Source organism: Falco peregrinus, chromosome 8 (genome assembly GCF_023634155.1).
Source record: "Falco peregrinus isolate bFalPer1 chromosome 8, bFalPer1.pri, whole genome shotgun sequence".
In the NCBI taxonomy this organism is placed as follows: domain Eukaryota; kingdom Metazoa; phylum Chordata; class Aves; order Falconiformes; family Falconidae; genus Falco; species Falco peregrinus.
In genome coordinates this window covers 41,929,196-41,944,920 of record NC_073728.1, presented here as the reverse complement: position 1 = coordinate 41,944,920, position 15,725 = coordinate 41,929,196, and the positions used below count along the sequence as shown (strand labels likewise).

The following is a 15,725-nucleotide window of genomic DNA, read 5'->3' as shown; positions in this document are numbered from 1 at the left end:
GCGCTCGTGAGGGGCCGAGTGAGGCGCGGTGCGGCTGTCCTCGCCTGGCAGCCCCCTTCATCTACAAGTCAGTTGTTTCTGACTGCAAAATAATGGCAATTGATGTGAATAAGCTGTAAATAATATGGTCAAGTTTGTATTCATAAACCAATATTCATTTTAATGCATAAATAAGCTTGTAATTGTATAGCGACAAAGGGGTTAAAATGTCTGAAAGATCATATAGACTGTTCTGGCAAGTAAGTTGCAAATCTCTGAAAGGGGAGCTGTCCTTATCTGCAAAGCAAGCTGCCCTACCAAGGAGATAACGGGACAGCAGGATGGCCTTGAGTAAAATTACAAGGGGTATTGTAAAAACCCTGGGAAAGATTTCTACAAGTCTGCCAACTCATCACTTTTGAGACCTAAGGTGAAAAGTACACCATGAGGAAGACCTACGGCCTTCCTCCCAAAGACCACTGCCCACATTCTAAAGACCCCGACCCACAATTTTTGGAAGAATCTGCACAAGCGTGAAGGACTGATAAGCTAATTAGCATACGAAGCGAGGGTAGGCGGGTTCAGGTGGTGAATATGTATAGGCGTTAATGGAATATTCATTGTTTCATTATATAAATATAAGATAATCTGCCCCTCTGGGTGTGTACGATTGGTGGAAGGATCCCCCGTACACCCGGCGCCGACAATAAAGAATATTAATCACTAAGAAATTCTGAAGACGGTCTTTGAAACACAAGGCCTCCCAGGTTTTTTGCTGTTTTGCTCCAGCTCCACAGAAACCTACCTGCATAAACCTGCACTTCCTTAAGACCCAAATACGGGAGTCTGTGCTGTGAAGCATGTAGCCCTGCAGCCATTTTCAGTTGGGTGTTTCTGATGGTCATTTAATGGGGGGGTCCCCAAGTAGGTGTGGGGTTTCCGAACGGCAGGGAAAAGTGAACACAACAGAAAGTGTGCAGGGTCTTTGCTCCCCACGGTGGCTGTAGCACCAAGTGCTGCCCAACATTCACTGCCATTGTCCTCAAACGTGCATGGTATGTCCCACCTCGCGGTGAGCTGCTGAGAGGGGATGGGTGTGGGATGTGTGGAATACATCAGGGCGTCTGTGGGTGTAACATGGAATAACAGCAGTGGCAGCAAATCTGGAGTGTGAGGAAACCCTGTTTCTCAGGGATAGAGATAGGCCTGAGCAGTAACGTTAATGGCTGAGTCTCAGTCACCTGCAGGGACGATGTACAGCGTCGGAGGTGCTTGGCAGGAGGGCCTGTATACACCTCTTCATTGTGATCCGTATCAGTTCAAGACCTGTTGCTTCTCAGTTAAAGAAACAACAAAAAAACACCCTACGGCATAAACAAAATGTTAACAGTTCTCTTCATGCATTTTCCTAATTAACAAACACTTCTGCTGATCTTGGAATGACATTTTATAACAGGAGGATGTGAAGTTTATTCAGTCCATGAGGTAGGAGGATTAAAAAGCACCAGTAGATTTTAGGTGCAGCTTGATCCCATTAAATACAGTGATATGAACGTTGTTTCCTGGCACTCACATGAATCATGAATAAAGTGTTGGAAATGACAGGGAGAGAAGCTGCAGTGCTAGCTGCAACGTTGTTCTCCAGTACAGCCAGGAAGCAAGACTATATTCCCAGTGACATTACAACAATAAAATCTCAAATATTAAATGTATTTAAAGAACCAAGAATTAGAATAAATAAAGATGGGTCTGATTAGCTTAAGATCCTCCTCCTCTTGCGCAAAACTTTCTGAGAAATTTACAATGTTCCAAACAAATAACTGACAGGAGGATTCTCAGTGAACATTAGACTTCAGCAGGTCTGGACTCAAGAAAACATTCGGACTGAAAGAAAGGAACTCTTAAAAAGTATTTGTTGCTTTAAATTGAGAAAAATGTTTCCAAGCGTGAAAAGTTCTCAAGAAATAAGAAATAATTAACTGGAAACTCCAGACATGACTAAAACAGAGGTAGCTTTAATGCTGCTTCAGACTGAGGAATTAAAACTGAAGTTCAAAACATATGAAGAATGATTTATGTTCATCAATTCACAACAGTACACTTTTCTTAAAACCCGTGTAAACAACATACAGCATCTTGACAGGATCTTCTGAACGGATTTGCTGATACTCGGTTAGGAATTTCTTCTGATGCTTCATCTCACCAGTTTTATTATCATTACCAAGTCTTTCATTTGATTCTTTACTAAGTGAAATCACAGAAGTGAAAGGACTTGGAACATCACTTCTCTGGATGAGGAAACCCTGACAAAATTCATTGAGTAGTTTCTGATTCATTTTACAAGAAAATTATGGTAATAATATAACTGATTCTGTGCTGTTCATGCTGCTTCCCAATCTTCTGACTTCAGACAGTTACATGGGTGGCTGCTAGGCCGTCCACAAGATGAATTTATATATCTTAGAAATAATTTTACTCTAAAGGCCTTTTGAGTTCAGGACAATGAGTTAATTAAAAAACAAATTGTGTGTAGAGAACAGGAAAAAACAAAGCAACAATCTAAAAAATAAATATCTGGAAATAAGGAAAATATAGATAAGACAGGAAACAGGATATCAAATTTCAAAATAATTGGAACGGTCACACAAAATGTTGAAATGGTGCAAGAAATGAGGAGAAGGAGCAGTTTACATAGAAAAATAATTTTAAAATCTTTGGTAACAATGAATTCTTCATGTTTTTACAGCACTTGTAATCTACAAATAGTCTTCTATTATACATGTAAGTATATTTTATAATTTATTCCCTAGTGTACTTTATTAACAAAACTTATATAAAAGCAGAAAATAAAAAGTCAGACAGATATGAAGGAAATGTCTTATCTGAAGAAACAGATATCTGAACTGGGTTCTAAAACATGTTTCTTAATGAGTGTATCTCATTACTCTGCTCACATAATACCAAATTTTCCAGATAAGAAGTTTGTTTTTCCTTGGGATGTTGTATTCTTTCCATCACTTGACTTTGAAGGTATGTCTATAGTTATATATCTAATTTGAAAACCACCAGCAGTCACTGAGGCATCTGTCAAAAACTTCAAGGTCATAACATTGCCTGGGGACAAGAGAAAAAAAAACACCAAGGGTTATTTTTTTGGGTGACATAAAACTGTGATACTTCAGAATTATTTTTAAAGTGGTGTTGCTTGCTTGCTTCTGAGATCTTTAGAATTATCCACCTGATCTGTCTGCTTCTAAGCTATGGCCTGGGAGGATGATACTTCCATTAGCCCCATGGAAAATCAGGCAGATTTTGATCAGTTTTATTTGCAGAGCCTAGAGGTTGATGAAGTTTTGCTGTAGCCAGTACTTTCTGCAAAGCATCCCCTGTTCTGTACAATGCTGCTTTGCTTCATTCTACCTGTGAAATGTCATGCTTCGTGGGTGAGACACACCTCGCATACAGCCTCACACATCTCCACACAGGTGACACAGGGGTGATGTTGCTAATCACTCTCCCATGAGTGTCATTTGCTCATCTCCACCAGGCCTATGTAAACTGGGAGGTCAGGGATGGCACAAGTCAACTTTTCTGTCCTCTTTCTGCTGATGACAGCTGTGGGCTGGCATGAGTTTCTGCACAAACTATCCAGAGACTATCCCAGGGGATGTGGCTACTTCCTTGCACAGGTAGCCCCATGTGATGTCTGTGCTACAGCAGCTTTGCAACGCTTAAGTAAAAAAGAGGTAAAAGTGGCTTTGGTTTACATGCTATCAGACCTTGACCTGTGGTTTAAACCGACTCAGAGCATTATGTCTATAACCAGCTTTGGAAGTGTTCTTGCAATCTTGAAATGGGAAAAATGGCTGCATGAACGTTGCGTGCATAAGTAAATCTGCTCTGTCTTTACACACGTCTTTATGCCTGTGTGAATTAACGTGCGCCGGTGTACTACCTCCGTGAGGCCAGCAGGATGCACCCTTGTTATCTTCTGACTTCTTTTACATTTAATCAGAAGTAATTGCATCGAGGAAAGAGCAGGCTGGCAATTTTGAAAAGCAGTTTATGACATGCTGGCCATAAAGCAGAGATTGTGTCTTTGGACATCTTTACCATACGCTATTAGAAAGTAGGAACAAACGGTGAATTTGGCTGATTTTTACTTTTTTTTTTACCATAAAAGGTGCAAATATATTACCTGTGCTAATGATATCATCTGGTAACTCATCTCCACAAAACCTGGAAGAAAACATAAATGGTCATGACTAAACGACACAGCCAATATGCCATACCCCAGCCATATGGGGACCTGTGCTGAGAGGTGGCTCTCAGGCCGTACTCTCCTTCGGAGCTGTGGCTAAACTGGTTATAGGTATTCAGTGTATGTAATTCTCTCCTATATGTTAAAGCAATTGCCTAAAGAATTTTTGTCATTATCTTACAGTAAGGCTTAGGGGAGGGAAAAATGCAGGAAACATTTTTCAATATATGCAGGAAATCAATGATGCAAAACAAGAAAAAGAGCAATTTAACAAGGCACTACGGAAAAGAACAATGGCCCATGGCTAAGAAAGGAAGCACATTGTCAAGAAAAACCTTTAAAATTATCTGTAAAGGCAGAACAAATAGATTATATCTTTGCTTTGCTACACATGATTTGTAGAGAGGATGTGAAAAGTAGCAGGAATTGGGAAGGTATTTTTATCACTTATTCTGGTTTATTTTTTCTTCTGGAAAGTGGAGACACTTCATATCCAAATATGACTGCTAAAGGACAAGCAAAACTATGACATCAAAGAAAAGAAAATGAGAATTAAGCAAAGAGGGAAACTACATCTAGTAAGAGAGATGATATATAACACTTGTACTGTTCTGATACTATTAGAAATAATTTTACTTCTGTAGTGAATAGTAACTTAAATATATTTTTGCTAACAGCTTAACACCCCGCCTCCCTCCTTTCAATTAAAGCAAATACAAAATACTGTTTTGAGATCGCTAGGAGTTCTTCCTGTAAAATAATAGAGAATTAAGATTATCAGCTAACTAAACACTGTTGCAGCTCTCTTTCATGTAATTTAAGAAAGCAGAAAAGGGCAAAGCACAATTCTCTGAAATTCTTTACAGGCCTCTGTTAATGACAGTAAATTGCCAGGCAAGGTAAGTCAGGTACTATTGCTTCAAGTATTATAAGTGTATCAGAGGTGCTAATTGGATAAGGTAGTACAGTGTTCTTCTGAAGTAATATTCTGGGGGGGAAATTAAATAGTTTGATTCTTTGCATATTAACACTGGAATTGCTTTACCTGCCCACAAAGCCATTGATATCATCATAGCTATCATAGATTTCCAAGTAATCAGCCATACAAGCAACGTCATCTTCAACATCAAACTCTAGAAACTGTAGATGAATACGTTGTCCATACTTTACTCTGATATGCCAGTAGCAAATTTGCTCATTTTCATACTCATTTGGATAGCCTGGTGACTTAAAAACATGTCTTGAATCCGTGAAGACTCCACCACATTCTTTTCCTAAGCGAAAAATAAAAACATTAGAGTTTTCAGTATTCATTCTGGATATGCCTATGGTTTAAATCTTTGTGCACTTTGACCCAGCAGATCCATAGAAAATCATATAGGAACACCCAGCGTGATAGCACTTTTCATATATTTAAGTACTCAGCATTCACAAGAAATATCAGTCATTAGGTTTTGCAAGCAGATATTTTGGAGGCAGGAAGCAAGATCCCAAACTCACTGAACTCAGAGGAAAAGCTTTCATTGACTTCAGTGGATTTTGGGCCAGAGCAAAGTGTTTTATGTAAAAGGCATTTGGGGTTTCTGGCAATGTAAAGCTCTGAGTTTTACAGCTGGACTTGCAAGTCGCCCTAGCATTTGGTGTCATCTGTTCTTCCTCAAAAACCTCTTGAAAGTGTGTCTTCTACATAAAAACCTGTAAAGGCTAGTGATCACATACACCACATTGTACTCCTGTTACTGCTGCAGCTCTTCACGCCTTTTGGGCAAAAAAACACTCATTCCAGTTTGTTTCAGTGGCCGTTTGAACTTTACCAGACAGTGGGACCAACAAGTCTGGGGACCTCGCAGTGCTGAGCTTCAGGATTTGTCCTAGTTCCCCAGGTTCAGACCTGGGGGAGAGGGAGGTAATTTCTAAGGGTGATTCTGGGCACATGAGTTAGGAGCCTTAAGCTGGATAGTGTGTGATGAACCCTCCTAGTTTGTACATTATCCATGAGTCCCAGTCCAGTACTTTTCAGCTCCAGGTCATTGCTAGGTTAGATGGACATTTCATGCTAAGCCTTCCAAAAGTCCCTCCTGACATCTTTAGCTCCTAAAGAGCATCGGTTCGGTTCAATCATTTGTCCTTGCTCACCCAGGCTACTTGTCTCCCACCTGCAGACAGACAACTCTGCCAGGCTTCGTAGCAGACTGTCCATCAAGCGTGAATACAAACCCTTGTAATGGGTGAGACTGCTGAGTCTTGGCAGTTCTGGTTTCCTTTTGTCTTCTAACCAAACACTGCATTTCAAAAGTAACTACTTCTCAGCCCAGAGGAGAAGGCTGAGAAAGGAGAAGGTGGGGCCAACAGTTTACATGCAGTTAATAACGAATGCAGTAGTCTCTCTTGCAGTTCTTTTTGAATGCTGAACATCTGTGACTGTCCCCCACCCCACAGAGCTATTTGATTAACAACTGCCCAGCTAACATAAACAAGCTCAAGCCCTGTGAGCAAAAACAAAATGTGCACAGCTGTACAGACATCAGGGACAACTCCAACTTTTGGCTCTGCCAGGCAGGGTAGTACACTTGGAATAGTAGGAGAGCCAAGCAGTGCACAAAGTCAAGCTTTGCTTTTCTTGTGGTGCCTACTTTTTCTGTCTTCCCTGCTACGTGAAGTGATACCAAGCTAAACCAAAACAGCGGCCATGTCAGTATTTCAGTCATCTGCAGCGTAGTGTGTGGAGGGAATGGAGAGCTGTCCTCTATCTGGTGAAGTCTTTTCAGTCATGTTTGAACCATGTCTCCAGATCTGCTTTGGAGATTTTGCTTTTCTCCATCTAGTTACACATGCACACACACGCCTACACAAGGCACTGCTGGGAGCTGGATCTGTCAGGTGTTTCAGTCCCAGGCATGGCATTCATTTTTAGAAGTTGTTCTATCTCAGGCACAAGAGAGAAGGGATAAGGGTTAACACTAAATCTAGCTTGTTTACAGGAAAAATATCTGGAAAATGGTTCCAGTGTTGAACACCTCAGCTAAGTTATTTAAATGAAATCATAGGCTAAATGTAAACACTCATGCAAAACAAAGACATTCACACATCTCATTGGAAATGTTACTTACCTTTTTAATCAACAACAGCCTATTGTTACATTTGTACTTTCTGAAAGGACTTTGCCTAGGCCCAGTTACATATGGTACAATGCTGTGCAGAGACACTGAGCTCTGGGAAAGCCAGATCAGCTATAGGTAAGAGCAGATGGGGTTTGGTGCGCAGCTCCAATTAAAGCTGTATCAATACGCCCCCCTTCTCAGGTATTTTTTGGTATTTTTTTATGGTATTTATTGTATTGAAGCTAACTCATTCAGAGCCTGGGTGCCTTCATGCAGCCAGATAGCATGGTGTGCAGTCATAATCTCAGACCCAAAGAGCAATAGGTTTTTTTTAAACACACCATTAGGGTTGTAGCAGTAGGCATCCCATCTCTCGCTTCTGTTGAGGCGAATCCCGTAATCAACAATACCAGTTTTTCCAAAGCCACAGTTGGCTCCAGCTTTTACTATGGGGTAACCGACTCTGCCCTTTGCCATCCATCCAGCAGCACACACATGGAAACCTGCAAGAGGGAGAAAATGAGCCATGGATGTGATAAATCAAGTCTTACTCAAGCTGATCAATTATTTGGGTGCAACCAGCCTAATAGAAATTAAACTACCAGAAAGAACAGTACTTTGAGAGGATAATTTTAAACACAGAATATAAAATTGCATTGTGTTCTCCACAATGTGATTATTGGTTCTTCATTTGAAAACAAAAATCAAATGCAGATGGACCGTATAGTTTCCCGGGTAGTGAGTTTTAAGCGCTGTACCAGCATTTCTAAACAAATTATACATTGGATGAGTTATACAAGTATGTTCTTTGTTTCCCTTTTGAAGTCATACGGATTTACTCAATCATATCTTAAGAGTTTGCAGCACTAAGTTCTGAGAATGAATAAAATACAACATACAAAACACAGCTAAGAAAACAAAGTATTTACTTAAAATATTTTCAATTTAAATTTAAATACCTGAAATACCTCAAGTATTTCTTGCTAAACAAACAGATCCTGCTAATGCATTTTGTGGCTAACAACTTAAAAACAATAGCCAAAGAATGCAATGTTATCCACTGTCTGGTAGAGACCAAGTCAGTGTTTTCACCGAGACGAACTGGAACATATTTGTGGCATCCTAGGACTATGAGCTACTCAGAAGAGACAAAAGTACCCTTTTTACATGTGTGCTGGTGCTGAGAGCCAGCTTCTGACTCAACGGCGTAGCCTGCAAATGTCTAGAACAGGATATTTTCCATTGTTTTCCCAATGCTCTGAATGAATTAATGATTTATTATTAGAAGTCAAATAGAAATACAGTAGAGGCTTCATTCTGCTCTGCTTTTCACTCCAAGCACATCACTCACTCTCTCTCAGAGCAAATATGGCTGGAATAAACATTACGAAAACATCTTGACTGATGATATGAAAAATAGCAATGCACGTTTCCTACAGGAGCTCCCTGGGGATAAACACTTTCCTCTGCAGCTCCCTCCTGGGTGCTGTAGCTGGGGAGGTACCGTTGCTTCCCAGCTCAGCCCGACAGCTCTCCCCTGGGTGATGCTGGTTCTGGGACTGTGCTGCACCCAGAGCTCAGGGGGATGCGTAGCACTGTGTGCAGATGTTCTCTCTCACAGCTCCGTAGATAGCGCAGTCATGCTGTTACTGAGGAGGGAAACTGCATGCAACTTGGGCAAAAATCCAGGGAGTTTAGAAGTCTTTCAGTCCCAGAGTTCATAAGATTCATGAAAATACAAGACTGGCAACATTATGAATGAGCAATGTGAAAAGCAAACAGACATGATTTTTTTTCGAACCTATTTTTCTCGCCGCCTCCAGCTGCTGATACGTGGCTAGATGTCCTCCCTCGTATTCACAGACTGCTTTTGCTTCTGCATAGGTGAGCTGGTACTTCCCAGAGCGCGACTCCCTGTGATACACTCCGGCTGCTCGCTCTGTGGGACCAAAGCAATTAGATGATTTCAGTATTATGTCTCAGCTGGCCCACCTTCTGCGGTGCTCTCACCACCTCCAGCAGTTTCCCCAAGGCCTGCACTTTGAGCTACTGTCCAGGTGAGAAGAGAAATAGAATGTCTGGCTGGTAGCTTTGCCACTGGAAAGTGTCAGAAAATATGTCCCTCCCAAGCCAAAGGCATGTTTTGGCAACCCAAAGGTATGATTTTGTGTGGGAGAAGTTTTGAACAACAGAGCTAGTCAGAGCTTGGTGAATTTTTGAACAACAGAAAATCAACAAACACAGGAAAAGACTCCCTGAGGAGCACTCAGAAGGCAGTAGTTATGGGAACGGTCGGCTGGTGTCAGCATCACTAATTCCATGTACCCTATCTGACTGAGGGGAAGCTCCTTCTGGATTGCTATCACAGCATTCTTTTGGATCTAACTTTAAGTGCCTTTGTAAGATGAATCAGAGCTTTGTTTTGAATCTCCAGAGAAGTTAAGTCAGAGCTACTTGGACAGAGGAGAGGCAAAAGTTAAAGGGAATAAAAATGTGAAATAAAAATATCTGAGCTTGTGTCACAAAGGGCAGGACCAGAACAATTGCTGGCTGACATTTTTGCTATGCAGAAAATTAATACACTGTCTTCATTATTGGTTTATTTGCTGTTGCAAATACAATGTAAGGCAGGTTTCCAGGGAAACCTAGAAACTGTCAGTACTACTACAAGTTTTATAATCTTTTCATGTTGCACGTGTCTGATGCCATATGCATGGAAATCTGTCTCAGAACCAATCTGTATATCTAATCCGAACAGTGTTTTTGTTCAGATCTGTCTTATATTTAGTATAATCTTAGAGAAACGGCTGTCTGTAGCTATCACTAGTCAACATGACTGGAAAAAGACACAAAACAGGAAACATTTTTTACAGTAGTTATTTGTACCATGGGTAAAAAAAGAACGTCTTTTCTAGGAATGTACTTAAAATCAGTAGTTTTGGCTAGGGTAGGGTACTTTTTAAAAAAACATGGTCACCACTGAATTGTGGTTAGCAATGGTGAGATCCCTTACTAGATAAAGAATAACGTTTGCCAATGTAGTTTTTGGACCCACAGTCACTGGCCTCACGCCCAGTGAAGTAAATGATGTTGCTGACAATAGTCTCAGAAGACTGAGAGCCGCTTTCTATAACATCACTGGGAATATCACTGGCATGGGCATTGGATAACATATATTCCATGGAAAAATCTTTATGAAGAAGCCAGGTTCATTGCAAAGAAGAGTCATAACAACTAACCACTGTGGAATAATGGTATGTTATATTAAAAAAATATCTATTTTAATCAAAAATGTATTCATAGGAAGTATAACTTTTCATTCATTCAGTAGTCTGCCATGTCTAACCTGGTAAATCCACTCACCACTTCTCTACAGTACAATTGTATTGGATTCAGTATGTATACACTGAAAATCAGTGCTACAGAAAATACCATGCCATTTAGCATCACTGCACTCAGGGGACAACCTGGAATTGACATTATTGCTCACTGCAGCTCACAGGGAAGGCAACTGAAAAGTGAATTTAAAAACACAGCCTGTAGTCCCTGGGATTAGCCGAGCTGCCCCACTTACACTGAGACAAAGAGTAAGGGCGGCTGAATTCTGCCCTTTCTATAGTCACCTTGGCAAAGGTGACCAGTCACAGCAAAAGGAAGAGCAGTCTTAAGGCTTATTGTCAATTATGTTAGCCAGTAAAAGCCCCCATCACTCTGGCAGCCACCTTTGCAAGACCCATCCTCCTCCTTCCCTAGAACTCCTGCTGGATGTAGTACCAAGGATTTGGGGGAATTGTCACTGCTCAGAGTCATCGCTCCTGAAGCTGACAGTCAAAATTTATCATTTTTAGTTGTTCTCCTGCCTTTTTCACTTGGCAATATTGTTTCCAAATCTTATCCATCAAAAGTTATTTACCCCCCACTTATTGATGCTAAAATGTCACTATGGACAGGCATCATGTTTTTCAGACTATTGCTGGAAAGATCTGCTCTTCACAGTTTCTGCAGGGGCTGCTCTACCAACAGCGGCACCACAGAGTCTTCATGCAACATCCTGGTGGGTGGTGTTACCCTGCTGAGAGCAACCACTGATCCGTATCTCTGTTACTCCTTTGTAACATGACAAAAGTCACCTTTGGAAAGGCAGACCACACACATGTACTCCACCAAGCTCTGAGATTTGATGCTTGCTGGGTGTGTCACAGTTTAATGACACAGTATTCTGTAACAGTATATCCTAATTAACTGATCAGATCTTTCCAGGGCATTTTTTCCCCCTCCCTCTTAATTACATTACAGGCTGTGCAGAAAGATAAAAATGCATTGGCCAAAACAGACCTAGCATTGTACTTATGAACTATTAATATACATTTACATATTAATGTATCTTAATGTATATATCTGTATATACATATATACACATATTCACAGTCATACGTGAACACACACACACGCACAAATTACTATCAGTCTTCACAGAGGCGGTATCATGGCCAGGTAGATAAACCCGTATGAAATTTTGTTTTCACTTGCAATACAAGTGCGTGCCTACCGCTGTAAATGTGTACCATTCACATACCATGGGGCCAGCACTACGGAGTACAACGTGTCCCAGCCTCAGCTGGACATCTTCTCTGATGGAGGATTCTGCCTGAAGGCTGCTCTCCGTCTGACCTGCCTGAAATCTCCTCTGCCTGGACAGGAGCGAGGACTTGTTTGTCCTTTGCATGAAAACCTGGATATTGGGGCTCGTGTCTCAGGGACTTCACCCACTTTTCTTCTGAGGTTCTTACTCAAAAGGTCATGGCTGTCTGGACATGTTTCTTCCAACTCACATTGCTTAAAAACTCTCCTGAAGCCCAGAGACAGCAGGATCCTGCACGGACAGTGACCCTCTATTCACCCACAGCAGCAGCAGATGGTAAAATGTAGCCAATCTCTTCTTGTAGCACAAGCAGAAGCAGCATGAAATTTGGCCTAATAAAGTACCCTCAATATGCATGACACAAATCCTGATACTAAATAAAAAGAAATGTTTAACTTTTAAGCAGAGGATGGCCATGGCGTGGCTAATGCACATGGTTGTACTTGGAGCACTCCACCAAATGGGTAGGTACAGCCCCTAAACCACACTGACACATGGTGTGTGCACGGGCATGAAATTCTGAACACAGAGTGCAGCAGCTGTCCTGGGAAACCTACTCAAATAAGAGTATGAGCATATTTAGGCAAGACTGTTCCAATCCTCTCATCAGTTTACACTAAACCTTTGGTTATAATGTGCTTGTGTCAAAACCGAGCAACAATAAAATTTCATTCACACAAGAAAGACGTTAACAGGAAGGTGATATGGTTAGCTGCAGCAGAACTGCATCCTTTCTGAGAAAACCAGATGTTTTCTATCAAGAAAAAAGGTAAAAGACAAAAGCATTTCTAGACTGTCAGTAGTTCAAGATTTTATATTTGTGCTAATGATGTGTTGAGGAAGAAAGGTAGAACAGAAAACTCCCTTCATTTTCAGTTTAGTCTTGGTAATGCTTTATCCGAAGAAGCAGAGATAAGCAAAGCTTGGATGGCACTGCACACTCCTAGGTTTTATTCAAGGGAGGGAGTCTTGCTTGTGTATACTGAGTGTGAGTTTGAGGTTAGTTTTACTGTTCAAATTACACTTTTTCTTTTTTTTTAAATACAAAGATGCATAAATTGCATGGTCGTGATTTTGCCGATTTTTTTTTCACTTACATATGCCACTGAATTCCATTGGTAATTCAATTAACTGCACTTGAGGTTTTTTCAATGGTTTTATTACTGTGGTTACACTAGATGGTGTATTTCTAAAGGCTTCCACAGAGTCCTGTCCTAGAGATAAGAAAGCAGAGTGGTTATTTCAAAGTTGCACACTGTGCTTCCAGATTTGCATGTTTTTGTCTAATTAGAGCAAGCCATCAGTTTTTACCACAATGGTTTATTTTTATTTACTCTCAATGGTAAATGCTAAAGGTGTAGCAAACCAGAATTTTCTTATGCATTCCAGCTGACACCTGGTTTCTTCATTTTAAAGAATGAGAAATTTTTTTTCTTCACATTGACTTCAATTCATAAAATTGCTCAAATGATCACTTGTCATCACAAATTCACATTTATGTTGTAGAAGCCCCTAAAGGCTACATCCAGCGTGGCTGGTTGCCGCAGTCATGGATACACCACTATTTTCAAGTAAAACACCCAGGACCCATTCTCTGTCCATGAGTGCAAGTGGCATGGTGTGAGCCTGAACCCTCTTCCCCCTCATCAGGGTGGTCTCACCGAGGGACAGTCTGTGCCCCAGACCTCCCTGGCACTGCGTTGGAGTACTGTTTAGAAGACCACTGGGTGACTGAAAGCAAAACTGTGCCAGGGAACACAAGAATGGTTAAACCAGAGACATGACGTGTGCGCGGCCACATGCTGTTCACTTGTGCATGGACAGCAGCCAGCCCGTACCAGCCCGCTACAGATAAATAAGGAGCCTGGCTCAGCAAGCCCGTGTGCTCCCTGCCCTGCCCACATCCCTTCTCTACAAGAACACCCATCACAGCCTGCTGCAAATTCAACTTCTCTGCCCCTACTATCAGGGCTTAGCACAGCCTCAGTCCTACTTATCTTTAGTGTCTCCTTATTGTTATTCCAGCCAAGGATACAAGCTTTGCTTCTTTCTCACACAAACATTTTCTCTGTCATCCTTTTTTTTTTTTGAACAGCAGCCACTTGAGCTGGTGCATGAAGCTGCCAAGCGGTCCTCCCTTCGAGCTGTCCCCCACCTGAGCACCTTCAGCAACTGTGGGACACAGCAAGCACATTTCAAGTTTAGAAGGAAAGAGAAGTCACAAAAAATGTGCGGTCAAATGGAAAACAGTATAGATTACTTTTCCTTCTCATTTATGTTACTGTTAGTTTACATGGTCCTCAGAGAAGGGACTGGAGTCACGTGATTGCTGCACCAGCTAATAGAGATAGCCCCAGTCCCTCATGGAACATCTGTGCACAACATCAATGTGGATTGGCTACAGGAATTCCTTAAAATCCTTAAAGAAATACACAACACTCTAGAGAGGATAAAGGAGTTTGTAAGTATTTGTCTATAAAATGGAGAACTTGATGCGTATTTTTGTTTTGGCATCCTTTACTTGACTATACTCTGAATACGTTTTTCTTTTGCATTGGATAATTATAAAGATCTATAAAAGAACTCTAAAAGCTATTTAAACCTACTTGAGGTATAAGAAACTATTCCCACAGAATGCATTTTCTATAGTCCTTTTGAAATTTCTCCACTGTTTAATGATGTGAGCAAACCAATGGCCAAAATGTATACATTTCTGTACTTTCTTAGAAACCTAGGAAATATTATCGCTATTGTTTCCAGATCATTTAGTTTCATATGTAGGACCCCAGGCATCTGAAGTATGTTCATGCAGAAAGTAATTCATTCCTTTGGCAAATGTTTCTCTTCATACTTGTATTCCTTCATTAGAAGCAACTGTTATTTAACGCTGTTTTCACTTTACCTCATGCTGTAGGAAAATACATTCAGACGAAACATCCCATAACTACTTTTTCCTGCACTTCAGAGTAACAGTAAAAAATAGTAAGCTCGTAAGGACAAAACTTAGTCATGCATCAGATAAAATTATCAACAAATTCAATGCAGGATTTTTCTCATATTAATGCATAGCTCAAGTTTGAATTGCTAGGTGCTTATCTTTACACTGTTAGACAAACACAGTGACTTTTGCAGCAAAACATTCACAATTAAATTATTTCTTACCTAACCAAATAGAGTTATGCAGCACTCCGTCCTTGAATCCCCATGCTTGAGCCTTGTCCCACAGCAGGGCAGAAAAGAAAATTAGTGCAATCATCTCTTCTGAACTATTAGGCTGTAAATATCTCCTGTTAAAACACTCAGGGTAACCTCTGCTAGCAGCTGGCTAGATCCTATTGGAACATCTGGTAGCCAGATCTTAAATAGTGCTTTCAGCTGTGAGGTCAGCAAGCCTGCTCCAATTGTGCTTGCTGTAGTATTATTACACAATTAAATGTGATGTCTGCAGTCGTCCATGTGACTCACTTTTGGCTCTCTCGATTCCCAGCGTGTCCAAGAATCCATTCTATCCCTCACTACTGCAGCACACATGAACACTTTTCAAGCCAAAGACTGTTCATTCTTCAGCACTCACTGTCTTCAAATTCCATAAAACAATAAAACTAATACCCGGGTTTTTTTGCTTATAGCTTTTTTAATCACACCAGTTACAAGACCAAAGAGAATCACACATACAACCTACCATTCTCATTTAAACATTCTTTTCTTTCATATATAATTCAGATTTAATTTCACATTCGAC

General features: G+C 40.8%; 1 protein-coding gene across 1 annotated transcript; it reads right to left on the bottom strand.

The window, feature by feature from the left end:
* Positions 1–1,978: 1,978 nt before the first annotated feature.
* TNFAIP6 (TNF alpha induced protein 6) lies at positions 1,979–15,367 on the bottom strand. Its single transcript, XM_005242347.3, has 6 exons — positions 15,146–15,367; positions 9,143–9,280; positions 7,683–7,844; positions 5,286–5,514; positions 4,178–4,218; positions 1,979–3,093 (listed from the first exon to the last, which is right to left on the bottom strand). Exons 1-6 carry the CDS (start codon positions 15,237–15,239, stop codon positions 2,930–2,932), a joined length of 828 nt encoding a protein of 275 aa, XP_005242404.2. The 5' UTR covers positions 15,240–15,367; the 3' UTR covers positions 1,979–2,929.
* Between the last annotated feature and the right edge of the window lie 358 nt (positions 15,368–15,725).

Excerpts from the sequence above, each read along its gene's own strand:
- TNFAIP6 (XM_005242347.3), bottom strand. The coding sequence starts at position 15,239 with ATGATTGCACTAATTTTCTTTTCTGCCCTGCTGTGGGACAAGGCTCAA. Across the intron at positions 4,219-5,285 it reads ATCAATGGCTTTGTGGGCAG|GTTTTGTGGAGATGAGTTAC; the intron begins GTAAAGCAATTC and ends GTTTTCTTCCAG. Across the intron at positions 3,094-4,177 it reads AGATGATATCATTAGCACAG|GCAATGTTATGACCTTGAAG; the intron begins GTAATATATTTG and ends TCTTGTCCCCAG.